At 37.8% G+C, this 18,712-nt stretch overlaps 1 protein-coding gene across 1 annotated transcript; it reads right to left on the reverse strand.

Moving 5' to 3' along the window:
- Positions 1–7,973: 7,973 nt before the first annotated feature.
- LOC137738257 (Squamosa promoter-binding protein-like (SBP domain) transcription factor family protein) lies at positions 7,974–12,779 on the reverse strand. Its single transcript, XM_068477886.2, has 5 exons — positions 12,590–12,779; positions 11,118–11,793; positions 10,219–10,355; positions 8,487–9,251; positions 7,974–8,241 (listed from the first exon to the last, which is right to left on the reverse strand). Exons 2-4 carry the CDS (start codon positions 11,738–11,740, stop codon positions 8,491–8,493), a joined length of 1,521 nt encoding a protein of 506 aa, XP_068333987.1. The 5' UTR covers positions 11,741–11,793; positions 12,590–12,779; the 3' UTR covers positions 7,974–8,241; positions 8,487–8,490.
- Positions 12,780–18,712: the final 5,933 nt, after the last annotated feature.

Consider the following 18,712-nt stretch of genomic DNA (forward strand, 5'->3'; position numbering starts at 1 on the left):
TTTTCTTTTTAAATTGATCGTTGGCAAAAAGGCCTGATCACCATTTACAGATTGGTTATAGTGGGCTTTTCGATAGCTTCAACTCAATCTCCTTAGCAGGCAGGGATTCTTGTACTTCGGCTTTCTTTTGGATTCAAAATAACTTATATCAACTAGAGATTAGATATTTGACCTTTAAACATCCCTCAAAATATAAAACAATGTTTACATTGCAAGTGTTAACTGAAGCAGCCATTGTTGACTAAAGAAGCAGCCATTGTTGACTAAAGAATTAGGAAATCAGACATGAAATCCATTGTAATTAATAGAGTAGTTGTAAGCAGTAAATTTAGATATAGGCAGTAGTTTCATAGCAGTTTTTTTTTTACTTCTTGTACTGGTTTCATACCTGATCATCATTGCTTGTATTCCTATATAAATCCTCCGATTGGGAGATGAAAATATCAAGAAATTAACTCTATTTTGGCATGGTATCAGAGCCATTCTGATCCAAAAAAAGGAGTTTCTATTCTGATTAACCTACTGGCACTACTGCCATCTACCCCATAAGACCTGCAGAATAGCAGGCCTTCTACTTTCATACGAATCCAATCTCTCTTTGGCCATATCTGCCAACATCACTACCCATATTGAGCTTGTTAACCATATACATTCCGCTGCATCTCTACCCATCTTCTGTCCATTTGCAATATCTCCACGAACCCATAAAGCTTTCAAAAAAAAAAAACAAAAAAAAAAAATTTTAAATACTACCCCATACCCTATAAACCATACCCGTTGGAATCACCCAACAAACCCGTGCCATTGCCTCTTCCTCCTTGCATTTTGTTCCTGCATCTCTCTCAGTGAGACTGACTCTCTATTGTTTCAATAAAGAGAATTCGTTGCAGTAGTAATGGGTGACTCCAAGACCACTGTTTCAGCTGCTGTTACACAAAATGATATGTCTCTGCATATCACCCCAGACAAGTTGGATGGGTCCAACTATTCCTCGTGGTCCCAAAGTGTCCGCATCTACATCACTGGCAGAGGCAAATGGTCTTATGTCAGTGGAAAAAAGAAGGCACCAGTAGAAGCCGATGCATCGTATGCTATATGGGAGGAAGAGAATGCCATGGTTCAATCTTGGCTTCTCAACTCCATGACTAGAGATTTGCGGGCCATTTTTCTCCGACTCTCTACTGCAAAAGATGTTTCGGATGCTGTTACCCAAACTTACTCAATTGAAAAAGATGCATCAAAATTATATGAACTTCGCCGTCAAGCACTGGCGACTCGCCAGAATGGTGAGCCTTTATCTGCATATTATGGTAAACTTCAGCAAACATGGCAAGAAATAGATTTCTTACGTCCTGGAAAATTGAAATGTGCTGATGATGTTGCTGCTCGAGAGACAGAAATTTCAGAAGAAAGATTGTATGATTTTCTGGCTGGCCTTGATCCTCATTTAGATCATGTTTGCAGTCAAGTTTTGACTCAAACACCTTTGCCATCTGTTCGTGCTGCTTATGCTCTTGTGAATGCTGAAGCAAGTAGGCAAACCATTATGTTGGTTGGCCCACAAGTGGAAGGATCAGCCATGGTAGCTGCTCCGTCTCGATTTCCCCGTGGAGTCTCGAATTCTCGATCAGGTGGATCTAAAGTTACTGATACAAGGAAGTGTACTTATTGTGACAAGGATAAGCATACTAGAGACACTTGTTTTAAGTTGCATGGATATCCTGATTGGTGGGTTCAAAAGAAGGAAAATCAAAAGAAAAGCATTGTTGGATCACAAGCACACCTGTCTACACCAACGCCTTCCGTGCCTCGAGTAGATCAATCTGCTCACTCAGTTTCTCCTACTACTGCTTCCACTTCCTTAGTCGACGCAGGTAACTTTGGTTTTGCCTTGAACACCACATTTGGTGCTCCAAATAAACCTTGGATCATTGATTCGGGGGCTTCTGACCATATGACCAATAACTCTTCATGGTTTGCTTCTCACACAACTCCACCTTTAAATACCGTTAAAGTTGCTAATGGTATTTCCACTCCAGTGCTTGGAGCAGGCTCCATCTCATTAACACCATGCCTATCTCTCTCATCTGTTTTGCATGTTCCTAATCTTTCTCACAATTTGCTTTCCATTGGTAAACTTACAAATCAACTAAACTGTCTTGCCATCTTTTCTCCTACTCATTGTTGGTTTCAGGATATTCAAACGAAAGCGTTGATTGGTCATGGTAGAGAGAGGGGAGGTCTATACTACTTGGACTTACCACCAGATTGTGAGAAGACAAGTTACAGTTGTCAAGTGGAAGCTAAACAATTTGAAGCTTCTGAAAAAATTTGGTTATGGCACAAAAGATTGGGACATCCTTCCTTTCAGTACCTGCAATATCTATTCCCTTCTTTATTTTCTAAAGTCAAGGTTTCTAATTTCCATTGTGAAACTTGCATCTTTTCTAAAAATCATCGTGTCTCATTTCCTTTAAGCTCCAATAAAAGTGATGTTCCTTTCTTTCTTATTCATTCTGATGTTTGGGGACCATTTCATATTCCTACTTATACTGGTGCTAAATACTTTGTCTCTTTCATTGATGACTGCACTCGAGTTTCTTGGGTATACTTACTAAAAAGTAAGAGTGAGGTTATGTATGTTTTTCCAATATTTCATCAAATGATTCAAACCCAATTTAATGCTAAAATTCAAGTTGTTCGATCTGACAATGGGAAAGAGTATTTGAATTATGGACTTGGAACATTTTTTCAACAAGAAGGTATCATTCATCAAACATCTTGTCCACATACTCCTCAACAGAACGGTATAGCAGAGCGTAAAAATCGTCACCTCTTGGATGTGGCTCGATCTTTATGTTTTGCTATGCATGTTCCTAAACGTTTTTGGGGTGATGCCATTCACACAGCTGTTTTTCTTATCAATCGCATGCCATCACGTGTTCTCCAATTTCAAACACATATCCAAACCCTTTCCCAGTATCATTCTCTTCCTTCACTCCTTCATATTCCTCCAAAAGTGTTTGGTTGTGTCTGCTATGTTCATATCCACATGCAAAATCGTGATAAGTTGGATCCTCGAGCCATCAAATGTATGTTTATTGGCTATTCTGCTACTCAAAAAGGGTATCGATGTTACTATCCTCCCAATGGGAAAATTTTTGTCTCTATGGATGTTACCTTTCAGGAACAAGAGGCTTATTTTTCAGAGGGAGATTCGGTCACTTCTCTTCAGGAGGAGATGGGGAGTAAGGAGGAAGAGCAGTTGCCACTTGACATTGGTGGTATGCATTTTTCGGATGAACACTTGTCTGATGCCGGTGATGGTCCAAATTTGCCTAATAATGAGGCAAAGAGTGGAAAAATATTGAAGGTATATGAGAGGACAAGAAAAAGGGGAGATAAAGGAAAAGAAAAAGAACAAGTGGTTGATGAGATAGACCACCCACATATAGATCCCCTCATTGACCAACTCTCTGACCAATCAGCTGCTACTCATACGAATTATCCTGAGGTAACCACTCATTCTCCTTCTCTTCAGCCTACTATATTTGATGAGTCCAATCATGAGATTTCATTAAGTGCTGATCCAAATGAACCACATCATGAGTCTGGTTCTCGTTATCCTATTCGAGAAAATCGAGGGATACCCCCTGTTCGTTATGGTCATTCTTCTACAAAGGGTATTCAATATCCTATATCTAATTTTGTTTCATCTCATCGCTTGTCAGACTCTTATATAGCTTTTGCAAACCAATTGTCATCAGTCTCAATTCCTAATAAGTTACAGGATGCTCTTAAAAATCCAAAATGGAAAAAAGCTATGATTGAAGAGATGGAAGCTCTTCGAAAAAACTCCACTTGGGAACTGGTTAAACTTCCTGAAGGCAAGAAACATGTTGGGTGTAGATGGGTGTTCACAGTAAAGCATAAAGCTGATGGTTCAGTGGAGATGTACAAGGCCAGATTGGTAGCCAAAGGTTATACTCAAACCTATGGCATTGATTATCAAGAGACATTTGCGCCGGTAGCAAAGATCAACACTATTAGGGTTCTTATGTCATTGGCAGCAAATCTGGGGTGGCCTCTACGACAGTTTGATGTGAAAAACGCATTTTTACATGGAGACTTGGATGAAGAGGTATACATGGATCTTCCTCCTGGATTCACTACCACTTGTGATATTGGCAAAGTATGCAGGTTGAGAAAGTCCTTGTATGGATTGAAGCAATCACCAAGGGCATGGTTTGGCAGGTTCGCTCAATCGATGAGAAATTATGGGTTCAAGCAAACTCAGGCTGACCGTACCTTATTTCTTAAGCATGATAAAGGTAAACTTACAGCCTTAATTGTTTATGTGGACGATATGGTGGTTACAGGTGATGACGTCGAGGAAATTCAAAAACTTCAAATGTATCTAGCCAAGGAATTTGAAATGAAGGACTTGGGTACTTTGAAATATTTCTTGGGTATTGAAGTTGCAAGATCAAAGCATGGCATTTTTCTTTCTCAAAAGAAATATGTTATAGACTTATTAACTGAGACTGAGATGTTAGCTTGTAAACCTGCAGACACACCAATTGAGCAAAACCATAGATTAGGAGACTATCCTGATCAAGTTTCGGCTAACAAGGAAGGATACCAAAGATTAGTTGGGAGGTTGATTTATTTGTCTCATACACGACCTGACATAGCCTATGCTGTAAGTGTGGTGAGTCAATTTATGCATAGGCCAAGTGAAGCCCACATGGATGCTGTACAACGCATTCTCAGGTATTTGAAGTCTGCTCCTGGAAAAGGCTTGATGTTTTCCAATCATGGACATCAAGAAGTTGAAGGATACACTGATGCAGATTGGGCTAGGTCAGTAATTGATCGCAGATCGACTTCTGGATACTTTACATTTGTTGGAGGAAATCTAGTTACTTGGCGCAGTAAGAAGCAACATGTAGTGGCTAGATCCAGTGCTGAAGCTGAATTTAGAGGTATGCCACACGGCGTGCAAGAATTGTTATGGCTCAAGATTTTGTTGAGAGAATTGGGTTTCAATTCTACAAAGCCATCAAATCTTTATTGTGATAACAAAGCCGCCATTAGCATTGCTCATAATCCAGTTCAACATGATCGTACTAAACATGTTGAAGTGGATAGGCACTTTATTAAGGAAAGGTTGGTTGATGGTACCATTAACTTGCCTTATGTGAAGAGTGATGACCAGCTAGCAGATATTTTAACAAAGGCAGTGTCAATAGGATTTTCCATCTTTCACTCAGCAAGTTGGGCATTCGAGATATTTATGCACCAACTTGAGGGGGAGTGTTAACTGAAGCAGCCATTGTTGACTAAAGAAGCAGCCATTGTTGACTAAAGAATTAGGAAATCAGACATGAAATCCATTGTAATTAATAGAGTAGTTGTAAGCGGTAAATTTAGATATAGGCAGTAGTTTCATAGCAGTTTTTTTTTGACTTCTTGTACTGGTTTCATACCTGATCATCATTGCTTGTATTCCTATATAAATCCTCCGATTGGGAGATGAAAATATCAAGAAATTAACTCTATTTTGGCAGCAAGGTTCGATTAATTAAAAAGAGTTCATCGAAGTGGCTTTAAACGGAAAGGGATCCTCTCCGGATCCATTCTTCTTAATTCATCAAATTAGGAAATCTGTGTCATTGAAATTTGATCGAACGGCTACAAACAGGGCCCACTTTAAAAGTTATAATAACTTCATCCATTGGCTCAATTTTTAATAGCACGAATTCCCTAATTTGGTGAATTAGGAGGAAATGATCCGACGCTTTAAACCACGTCATTCCTGATGTCAAATGCTTGCTACAACATTGACATGACATTTGGATTAGGTGCTTGATTTGACATGTGCAGACAAACATGCACACTAATCTTCCTCCTCAATCTAAAGATTAATGATTTAATCATGTCCAATGCAAAGACAAAGCCCTTCATACTTTTATCTCCAAGTTGTACATATGGATTATATATACACATAAATTGCTGCATAAAATAAGCAGGCTCATAGTGGCGTCTGATGGCAGCAGTATTTTGTAACTTTCAAGGATGATTGCATTCCAAATCTCATGATTGATGCATAAATATAATTAATTAAAAGTAGTGATTAGGCAATAGTGAGCACTAATTGTTGGTGGGTTTCAAGTCTTCAACTTTGAAAGGCGGATATGAGCGTCGGCCATTCCCACCTTTTTGGCTTTAATTGGAAGTGATCAAGGTTCACTGGAAAACAGCAATAGTGGAGGTTTTTTTTTTAAATTTCCCTTTCACTTCTGTGATCACAAATTCTAGGGTTTTGGGATAATGTAAAAAAGTAGAACTATAGTGGACATCAAAATGATCATTCAATTCACCAAAACATTCATGCATGCTGCTGCAGCAGAACTGTCTTGACTAATCAACTTTTAAACAATAAAACTAATTGAATATCAGTAGTAGTACATATAGTGAATTTTCAAGTTTAGTACATGAATATCACAAAACGAGTGACGTAGAGCATATGTGGTCGTTGAACTTTAAGCGTGAGATAACTTACTCTAATACCATGAAGAAAATTGAGGTTGCACCTAGGGATGGCAAATCTAACTGTTAAACCCGATAATCATGAATAACCGGCCGAATTGATTGGATTTGGGTATGAAAATTTAGATACATTTTGAATATGGGAAAAAACCGTGAATTTATTATTTGGCTATGGTTTTGGATATGGTTATAGAAGTTCCCAATCTATATCTGTCCCTGAATTCCACCCAAATAATATATAATATAATATTATATATATATATATATATAATATATAATAAATGTATGTATATTCATTATTTATTGAATCCATAGAATAGAAAAGTTGCATTGTGTGAGTTGCATTTTGTGAGAAAGTTCAAAAATTTTGAGTCAAAATCAATGAGAATTCAATGGTACTTAAGAAAAACATCAAAGTTAGCCAACATCATCAATGTTTAACTTTAATTTTTATACTCCACAAGATCCGTTCATTGAATCATTTAATTATATATCAAATATTTAATAACGAAGTTAATATTTACTAAATTATAATGCGTCAACTAAACTATTAGATTTTTTTGTATTGACGAAGATGGATATAACTGTTATCCGATGGGAAATCCGTTATCCAGTAGGTATGGTTATGGATACTACCCAATGGCTAATTTGCAGTTATGAATATGGTTAATTTTTTTTGGTTATAGGGATGAATATAGCATTTGCGTCCTCAAACCGAACTATTGACATCCCTAGTTGCATCATAAAGCTAATTAGCAATATCTTAAGCACATGCAAAGTCTTTTGTTTTCCTAATGTGTGATTCATAATTTCAACACCAACAATAAAGAAGTTAATCAACTTGAGATTAAGATTCACTTAAGTCACCAAGTCATCGTGTAGCAATGTCTACTAGATGGATAGTGCACTTTTTAAACACACGACAATATTTATTAGACGGTGACGCAACTGAGACTGCATCTTAGTTGCATGAAAGAGCCTCACCTTTTATCACACCCCAAAAAAAAAAAAAAAAAAAAAAAAAAAAAAAATCTTACCTTGATAAGGGTAATTCTTTTTGTGTAACTAGATTATACCCCCATTTCACAGAGAGATTTTTTAAGTGTGACCAGAACACAGGGTGATACACCACGTGTCTCTATACAAATGATGTGATATGTGTGTTAAATGATTAATAACTTAAAAAATAAAATTTCCCACCACTTGCATAAAAACACCTGCCGTATCCCTATGTTCCCGTCACAATAAAAAATTTCTCAATTTCATATTAAGTGATCAAAGGGATACTAATGTGCGATTATATCCCGGTTGCAGCTGAGAATTGTCGTTGGACAGGCATGATATCTTCTAAAACATCAATCATGCTTATCCATATGGCCCAAGAGCGAGAGCACGTGTATTTTGAACACCATCCCAGAAAATTGAACCAATACCAATGATAGTGTAATTTAATATCTTAAATCATTTGATTACCATAAAGTTTGCAGATAACTAACGTAACACAAAGGTGTCTACAGCAATTTACAAAAAATCCGGCTTACAGAGCTTTTACCACATAAAAACTAGATAGCTATATTTTCCTTTCGGAATAGAGTGTTACTGCCAATGGTATCTAAAGTTTCTACCAGCCTCTGTATGGAAATGTTGGAATTCTGCTGAAGATCCAAACTGCCTCCAGCCTCCAGCAACCTGCACAATCGCGAACACTGTTTTTAATCAAATCCGCTCGAATATCCTGTGCATAAAGTTATATAAACGCGGAGATATTGCCAGCAATTTCATGGTTTTTATTTCATCCCTAATATATGCAACAGTTATCTCCATTAAGCTGCTACTCGCTTTCCGATGACCTTTTCAAGCTGGGAATGCACTCCCACTTTCACAGGGTGTGATAAAAGAAACAAGGATAGATTTTAATTAGTGGAAACACTCACATAATCACATTGTTGCTTGCACGCCCGTCGGGAAACAGTAGAATTCTCCATTTTCCTGCTTTACTTGAAAAAAGTCTCTCTCATGCTCTACTCTTTGAAGGTGTGATGACAATTGCCGCAAATCAAAAGTTCGTTCAGGAGAAACACAATACTTGTCACTTAAGCAATCTGACAGATGCAAAGCCCTGTCTGTGTGAAGTTGGAAGTCAGCAGCATACCTAGAATCAGAAATTTTGATTGATTCCATATGGTCGGCTCCCATAGATTTCATACTAAACGGGTAGGACCTGTTTCGTCCACAATTTTCCATGGAGTTTACCCTCGAAGTCTTTTCATTAAGTTGACCAAAACTGCGATGGGCACTTTGATTTATCAGGGGGCTAGGCACTTGAACTCCAGCTGAATTGCTTGATAAGTTATGCGATTGAGCTGACAGAAGAGAATGAGCACAGCTCGAATATGCAGTCTCAAATGCTTTCTCAGCCGTTGATGCTGTATCAAAGACAGAGTATTCATTTCCTGACGAGGGAATTCCCAGAGCATGCTGTTCTCCAAGGCCAGGCAGATGGCAGAATGATTTTGGAATAAACTGCCTGTTTGGTATAGGTGTTACAGACTGGCCGTAGGTTGACCTGTCTTCAGATTTGACACGTCCATATAGGTTAGCTTCTTCATATTCTGGATACTGAATGCAGCCACCTGGAAGTATATCCGAAAAAACAAAGGGTGTTCCCTTTGAAAAGGAAGTTCCCATATACCCGTTTCCTGCAAATACGACATAAAAGCTAAATGTAAAAAACATAGTTCATGAAGTAATCCTATCATGGAATTAGATCTACAGATCACATATTACTTTGAGTGTTTTACGATGGGAAGTGTTATTGGCACTCCAAAAATCTCATTCTACACTCCTCACAAGTGTATTTTTCTTTCCTAATATAGAAAATTTGCAGTGTAGAATGAGATTTTTGGAGTGCCAATAACAATTCCCTTTACAATAGATAATTTTATAAATGATTCCTTTACCATGAATGTGGATTCTTAGACAGAAAACATATATTCACCTGAATAAAAGTGCCTTTTGTTTGTTCTTACCGAATGTTTTAAGAACGATACTGTTTGCACACACCTTAATCCTTAATGCTAATTAGTGCGTGCTTAGTGGATTCTAAGTGGGTTTTAATGCTTCTCTTCCAAAATAAACTTTACAAAAATCTGGGGACAGAAAGAACTGAGAGAACCTCTGTGGATGGCTGATGTGGCCACACCCTTTTAGCCTTGATAGCTCAAAAGTTGGTTTTTTAAAATAGCATATTATAGGTAAAGACATGGCCTGGTCGAAAGATGGAAACATAGTGGGAGAAAAGAATAGCACAAAAGTTATCTTCTCTTATCTCTAAATTCTAGCCACAGACATGCTCAGACATGAAGGTTGTTCCATCACAATTTTTATCAAAATATATGCATTAAACATGGTTCTAGAATCTTGCAATCTTAGGAAAATTCTAAAGCTCTTTAGTCCCCTTCTAACAAAAGTAATACGGATCATTTTCCAGTTCTTTTTCCTTCTTACCGAAAATTGTATCGGTAAAAAATTTGTCAAAGTTCTAGCTTCGGAAGCATTGTGGCTGATTTATAGTACAACAGAGTATATTTTAAAAGAAAATGTAAATTCAGGTGGGTTAGTGTGAGGCGTTTCACAAGCAGATTGAATATATGGGGGTGTTCATACCTTCGCATGACCGAATCAACTTATGCGGTTTACAATCGAGGGTATCTAGTTGAGGCTTCCTTCGGCGAAGGTTGTGGCCAGCTAGGCGTCTACGACAACTGCGCTTCACAGCATCAAATTCAGCAAGAAGATGAAACCTAATCACAGAAAAATGACATTGTTCATACTTCAAATCTCTTGTAACAATTAAGCACTTTGGTATTCAATGTCACATGACTCACATGTATATAAAAACCATGTCAAAGTTGAAGAAGTAGATAAACTTGCAACTTTCTACAGCCCAAAACCTCATTTAGTTCATATCACTCGGAATCTTAGATGAGTTGAGGTTAGAGAGATTCCTATTTGGACTGGGAGAAGATCATATTACTGTCCAATCAATGTCTTAGGATGTATTTGAGTATGAATGACTAAGGGATTAGAAAAAGAAAAAGAAAAAGCATGGAATCTCAAGATCAAGGTTGAAGCTGAAGTTGAATCGAAAAGAAGAGGAAATTTGTATCTCTTCGATTTTCAACTATCAGATGGCGTGTCTGGGAATCGATCCCTCACCATGCACATGAGATCCTACTATGTGCCAAATCCCAAGAGCAATACTGTGGTGGAATGGTGAATCTGCAACATAATTTTCCTCTACTCTTTTTCACATTTCATATATACTTCTTGTCATTTTTTACTCCTCATAAAGCATAGTCAACAAATAAATTCATTACATAACCTCGAAAATAAACAATTGGGACTCGTTGGTTTATTCGGATACAAAATTATGAAACGAACTAATACTAATCTTCCTATGATATATGCCATGATAAGTTACTATAAACACATAAGAACAAGCAAAGTAAAAGTGAATGCAAAAGCAAATTTCAAAAAAAACAAAAACAAAAACAGAACCAAACCTGCTGCACTGCTGGCAAAACCGCTGTTCAATTCCATTAACAATCACTATGGCAGTCTTGGAGTGAGGATCACAAACCCTATGCCTCTTGTGGTAATCCTTTGAAAAGGTAAGATCCATGTTACAACCATGGACTTGGCAGGTTGGAGCATGATAGTATGAACTCCTCATGCCATTGCCAGCTCTTTTCGACCTCTCTCTAGAAATCGAATGCTGACTGTTCTGCCCACCTCTGCTATCAGCAAACCCCCCTAGCTTCAAAGCAATCATTGATGAATCCATGCTATTAGATTCAGTCACAGGGCTCGAAAACTTCGACCCAGATTCCCCATCACCAAAAGATGAACTTGAACTAATCAAACAACAAGGTGAAGCTACAGAATTATAACTAGAATCATTACCGATCACACCATTCAAGATTTCCACTCCTTGGTTAATATCAGGGAATCCCAAATCCATGAACCCCATGCTATCAACTGATTCCTTACCAAAATTAAAGCAAGTTTTGTTATCCAATTCTAGCAATGCTTTCCTAGTACTCCTTGAAAATGCATCAGTTGGCATATCCATTTCTTCCGGAAACAAAAACCCTTTCCCTTCTGAACCAAAACTCCAAGACTCCATAAGTAGAAGCAGAATCTAATTCAAGCAGTATCTGCAGTAATGTTAATTGATTCCTACCAAAATTCACAGAAGCAAAGGGTAAATTTATATTTCCAAATAAATCACAGGGAATGGGAAATGCAAGCAAATAATATCAATAACAATCAAAGCAATAGCATCAATTAATCAAACATATCTAGAAATCCCCAAAAACCCACAAACAAAATTCTGCATGGAATTAAACAAACCCATCAAGCAAAAAGATGAAACCATTGCTAAGCAGTCCCAAAACTAGAAAAGAAAAATCATGCTCTTTTGGCTGCAGAGCAATCGGATGAACAAAGTAGAAAAAGGGAAAGTTTTTTATTTTAATGTGATACAAAAAGAAAGTTTAATGCTTCAAAAACAGTGAGCACAGGAAAATGTATAGCTTAGCTCCAGAGTTTCCCTCCATCGATTTTCTCAGCAACCAAACAGAGCCTCAAAACTCAAACCAAAATATACCCAGATTACAGAATCACATATTCCACCGACTTTCACATTTGAAATCACAGAAAGAAAATGAAATGTGTTCCAAGCTCAATTTTTTCTGTGAAAAAACTTGGAGGAAGAAGAAGCAGTGAAAAGATCATATTTTTTTTCTATTTTTTTTAGGAAGCAGAGAAAATAATACAGAACATCCATTTCAAGAAACAACTTAAAACCCATTTCACGTATGTGGGTTTTCGATGCTACAAAACTATATATGGTAAACAAAATGGCTGTTCAAAGATTCCCAACAAAATTTCTGCCCGTTTTCCAACATTTTCTCGGGAACCAAACAGAATATAAAATGGAAAAAGACAGCTGAAAAAGATGGTTTTTGCATACCAGATGAAACCAACAATGAAGGCCGGAGCGAGCGTGGAAGGGGAGAGAGAGAGAGAGAGAGAGAGAGAGGAGAGAGAGGAGAGAGAGAGGAGAGAGAGCAATTCTCAGGTTTTGGTGAGGTCGAAGCAGATACACTGTGACTGTGAGTCAACAAGATTTTCCACGACCATATGCCTCGAGGTCTTTTGTAGCTTTTGAGAAATTATGAAATTCCGTTTTAGTACACCTTTTTGCATTTAATTACAGGGACAAAGCGGAGGATTAGCTCCGTTGTTCCTTTCCCTCCATACAAATGGGGTTAAACTTAATTAAGGTAATCGATTCGTTTAATTGTGTGTCCACTACAATCTGTGTGTTTGAATTTTGACTTGTGTTTGTATCCAATTGTACTTTTTGAATGTTATTTTGTGAAATCTGTAAACAATCAACCAATCGATAGTCCAAATTAATAATAATTTGTTGAAGCCTGTTTGCTCAGAGTTCAGAGCGGAGATTGTCCAAAGGCCTCTGCCCTCTCATCTTTTGGATAGATACAAGGGGCGCCATATCTTTTGGTTTGTTATGTTTTATTCACAAATTTATTTTTACAACTGATTCGCATACAACAAAGTTATGCTACTTTAAAATTCTGATCACGTACAACAAAATTACGTAACTACAAAAAAATATCAACAATCTAATATTGAACTCACTACAATGCATATCTACTTTAAACTCGAATCTCAACAACTACAAGTGATGGAGACAACAAAAGATATATAAATACAGATGTTATTGGCAAATGCTAAGGGATGTGGCCCTATTACGAATTATAATTTAGAACACATGTAACATATTTGTTGGCGGCATGTGGGGATGTGGCCCATTTCATATATGAATTGGTGAACAATTTGATGGGGCACTTTCTGACATGGCCAAGCATGCCTCTCTATTTCTCTGCAATTGGTGCCTCTTTGTCCGTTTCACAGTGGACATTTTGTGTGACACATTTAATGATTTTGTGTGCAACCACTCCGAAAGCCCAATTCGAAAGGTCACATATTACAGCATGATTGGACAATGGCGTCACACATTCAAATTCCTTCAATCATGCATCAAAGTTTTCTAATTAGATTGTTTAATTAAATGAGTAAACAGTAGATTTACCCTTTGAATTTTCACCAAGTTTTTTATTTCTCCCTTGATTTTTTATATTGGAAAATTAAGGATTCAAACTAATTTTTTTAGCTAATTTGTTCCCTACTGTTGATTTTTCATATATTCCATCTATATTTCTATTAAGTGAGACCATGTGCACAACATGTAAGGGTAATTATGTAACATCCCGTCCCGAAACTAACGAAACGTACATTTGAAATTACAATTTTACCCCTAATCTATTCGTTTACGCTTAGTGTTGTGTTGTGTGGGTTGTGGGACCACACACACTCATACATTTTCTTTTTCTTCCCGGGATTCCCTCCCTCATTCCCTCACTCTGTCTTTCTCTATCTTTCTCTCTCTCTCTCTCTTCCTCCCCGAGTTCATCATCTTCTTCTTCTTCATTCTACATACGGTTATACACACAAACACACTCAAACCTTCACCAATCAAGGAACCAATTACACCATTGAACTCGTGAGGTTGTGAGGAGCACAACCATACCAATTCCAGGTAAGAATTCGAACGTTTTCACGTCGTTTCAACAATGGCCGAATATTGCACTGTTCATGCAAACCTAAACTAGTGTGTTTTTGGAATTTCTAAGCTTGTAGATGTGTTTGTGAGGTCCCAATGAGCCTCGGAGTGGTTCGTTGGGTGAATTTGGACGTCACGATCGTTGGATGTAAAGTTGGCCGAACTTTGACCGTTGTTGCAGGTATGATCTAGTGAGTTTTAGCTTGTAAAAGTAGTCCAACGTGATTCTACTAGTCCTAAGCTTCATTTTGGTATAAAGATCGTGAAAAATGGTTGAAAAACGAAGGAGAAAACTAAGTTGGAAAATTTCCCAGTTTTCCGGCGCCGTCGCCGGCGCCGGAGGCTCGCCGGAGAAGAAAGGGGAATATTCCGTTAAGTCTAACGGAATATTCCTAACGGCAGTGACGGAATCTGGTTAGATTTAACGGAATATTCCGTTAGTTGACGGAATATTCCTGACGGCGTCTGTTGACACCGTCAGTGTGCAGTGCACGTGGCCGCGCGTGGGGCGCGTAGGGCCGTGCCTTGGCCGGCGCGTGGGGGCGCGTGCGTGGTCCAAAATTTTTTCTAAAAATATAGGTGTGATCCTGAGGTTGTGTAGATCACGTTGGTATATTCATTTGTCCAATTTGAGCAATGTATGAGAAGTTATTACGAGAAGTTGCGTAGGTGCTTTTAAATTAACGTTTTCGTAACTTTGTCGCGTATAGGTGATTCGTTTTCCGAGGACGAGAGTACACACTCGAGGCAAGGGGGCTACGACCCTTCTAATTACCAGTGAGTGGGCTTTTGTTTTCCGTATATACCTATATACATATTAATTCCCAGAAATTAAATAGAAAAGGTTATTTGTTTTATGCCATGCATCATATGAATGTTATTTACGCATCATTGCATGTATTAGTAGTGGCATACATATATATATGTGTATTTGGTGCTGTGGACGCACAGGTAAGTGCCAGGTAAGCGGTATTCATGTTGTTATGCAATGATAGTTTGAGATGTTTAGAGAGCTCATAATCTGCACCCCCGGTGTTAGTGCTCCCGCCCGAGGCCAGGGCACAGCCTTCACGTGTATGTTCACCAGCACCGCATGCTCGCCTTGGATCCAAGTTAGGTGCAAGCCTGTCGTACAGACCACATTAGGTGGTTCCGACTTGTAGGTGACCCGCGATTTATCGCCCAGCTTCACGTGATCGTAGCACTAGAGCATACATATATATATTACACCCAGCCTGTCGTACAGACCACGTTAGGTGGTTTCGACTCGTGTGCAGATTCAGATATTGAGTTGAGCGTGGAGCTCTATATGCAGCCGTACAGGTCACGTTAGGTGACTCCCGGCTGCCAGATTATATGTTATTGATGTGATTATGCTTGAGCATTTATATTTGATTATGAGATTCTGAATGGCATATTGTGGAGCATGAATGTCATATTGTGAGCATGAATGGCATATTGTGGAGCATGATTGGCATACCTATACATACGTATATATGTTCATTTTCTGGGAAGTATACAGGCTTTACGGCGAGGGGTTAGAATGTATTTTGCTAAAGAGTTTTCAAAGAACTTTGTTTTTGCCCACTCACGCTTTTGTTTTGCGTCCCTCCAGGTTCTAGTGGTCTAGCAAGTTCGGTGGTTTATCCCAGAGGGCGTCCCGGCATTTCTGACAGACACTCACCATTGTAGGGTCACTTTCGGGTGTAATTATGTCGTATCTTTTCCTTTTGGACTGTTGTAGACTTGCTCTGAATTGTGTTTCACATACACTAGTACTTTGTATGCTAGTAGGTTTTTAATTATTCGTACTTTTATATTACTATCTTAATCGCTTCCGCACGCGCACATGGCTACGTCACCTTCGAGCGACGGCCAGCACGCCCTGATCTCGGTCGGGGTGTGTCAAATTAAGTCATTTCACTATTAAAAATGATTAAAAAACTGAAAATAAATAAAAACACAAAACTTTCCCTCTATTTTTTCTCGCTAATTCCTATCCTCAATTTTATTTTTCCCTCTCATTCCTTCTATGCATGAAAAATAACATATGGTCTTATTGTCTTCATAAGTAGCTAAGTTAGTCTTTTTCTTGAAGCATGTAGTACCATTTTTATTTTCTCTAACAAATTAATAATTTGACAAATGCTCATGGTGTTATTGTCTCCAAAGCAATGCATTAATATGAGAGACATGTTCATAATACTCATAAAAAAATGCTCAAGATAATTACATACTTTTCATAATATCATAATCATCCCAATACAATTCCACAAAATGATCCTTAAGAAGTTGAAAAACATAGCACCCTCAACCTTACACCGCCATCAGAAATGAAAATAGGTTTAGGTATAAGATTCCAACCAAACGAGGAAGGCCATGGAAAGTGTAGTTGATCTCCACGTGTCATATGCATTTCGAGCAGAATGTTTGTGCTCTTGTTTTGATAACTAAAACCTTATTTTGCTTGTGTTTGGTTAAGTAGAATGCCCATATTTTGTAATCGAGATTCTATGGGTTATATACCTTATGGATGGTAAAATCTCTTATGTTTTCCAAATTCTTAAGGATCATTTTGTGGAATTGTATTAGGATTATTATGACATTATGAAAAGTATGTAATTATCTTGAGCATTTTTTATGAGTATTATGAACATGTTTCTTATGTTAATGCACTGCTTTGGAGACAATAAATATCTGTAACTCAAGGAGCATGTAATTTGAACCGTTTAAATTGATATAATTATAGGAATTAGCAATGTAGAATAAATAGATGTAATTATAGGAATTTTTTTACTGTGTGGCTTACTAGTATTGATATTTACTGTGAGATTGTCCGACTGTAATGAGATAAGGATAAAAAAGATATGACAAGTACCCATTCTGCCATGTGTATGTTGTGGTGGATGACGCGTGTCGCTGTCAGTCTGGAAAAGCTGGAAACTGGGAGGCATGAGATGGTTATGGGAGGAGTGGACTGCTCCTGCAGCTGCAACTGGCTAGTCTTTTGGAGTTTACCGCTTTTCATTGCCTGCTTCTCAAACACCAAACGAATGTGAACAAAACTTTGAAAATGACTAAACCTCAGGTATTTATTTTTCATTTATTATTAAATTTTGAATTTTTGTTTTTAAAATAACTCATTCGATACTTTGAAATACGTCGTAAATTCATTACACACATCATTTGAAAACTCTCAAATTTGGATCAAATTTTTACTATAAATTTATACAGTCAAGAGTAAAAATTATGTAGTACTCTTGAATCTTAACTGTTAGATCATAGTTATTGTAGATTTGTCTAAAAATCTAACGATTAAACGTTTTGAAGAATAGGTACTTCGGTACAATATAAAAAGTATCTAACCCAAAAAAGATGCACATATAAGATGCAAAAAGTTACGTTTAATTTACATTTTCGAAATCATGAATTTCACGTACATATTTACTTTTTTTATTTTTTGAATTCGAACACATTTGGTTTGACCATTGTGGCAAAAAAGGTGATGTTTCTTTTATGAAGAGAGGCCGGTTTGATTTTATGGGGAGAAAGAGGTGGTGGTGAACATTGTGATGGCATTAAGGGACCAACGCCAAGGGGACGTGCTTTTTGGTTTTGGGGCAGTGCGTAGTCGCACGGGCCAAGGCTAGAGAGAATGACTCAGCCCAACTTCTGTGACTAAAAGCTTACATCCATGGACACTTGGACTTCACCCAAAACCCAATCGAGAAAGACAACCAGCCTGCATGAAAAAGTGATAACTCGAATGCGTAGTTGCAGGCTTTCATCCAATGTGCCTTCGTACTCGACACACACAATCACTTTCACATTAAAAAGAAGTGTCAACCCTAAGAAATTTAGTCTAGTGAAAAACGAATATATGTTTGAAACTTCGTATACGAATCTGGATGCGGTCCTTAAGGTTACTGACTCTGTTTTCACGTACTTATCATGGTATTTTGATACGAAATTGTGGGTAGAACTTGCTCTTACACCGTGCTGGTGTCCAAAAGCTCATGTAACATAGCTTGCTTTTTCCGGAATGGGACATTGGGTCGCAACATACATTGATCTCTCTTTGGCGTGTGATAATCCCCTGTGAAAAGGATAAAAACAAAATCCAACCTTTCTTTTTTTATCAAACCCTAAGTTTGGTAAAACCCTAATTTTGTCAAGGAACATTTGAACTGATGGGTGGCCGTGCCCTACCTTCATGGATAAGTATGATGTGTTGGAACAAAAGGAGTGACCGTATATTGTGGGGCAATTTGGGACACGAGGAAGATCAGAAGAGGAGAGCAGTTGATGCTATCTGGAATGCACCAAGGCTGTGATGGCCAGGATCCAGGTCAGTGAAGGCTTTAAAAGTTTCTCTCTTTAGTTTCAGATAATGGGTTGTGATTGTATCACATGTAAATGCCTTGCCAACTTAATCTATATGAAATT

Source organism: Pyrus communis, chromosome 13 (assembly GCF_041283825.1).
Source record: "Pyrus communis isolate YQ-2024b chromosome 13, ASM4128382v1, whole genome shotgun sequence".
Lineage (NCBI taxonomy): Eukaryota > Viridiplantae > Streptophyta > Magnoliopsida > Rosales > Rosaceae > Pyrus > Pyrus communis.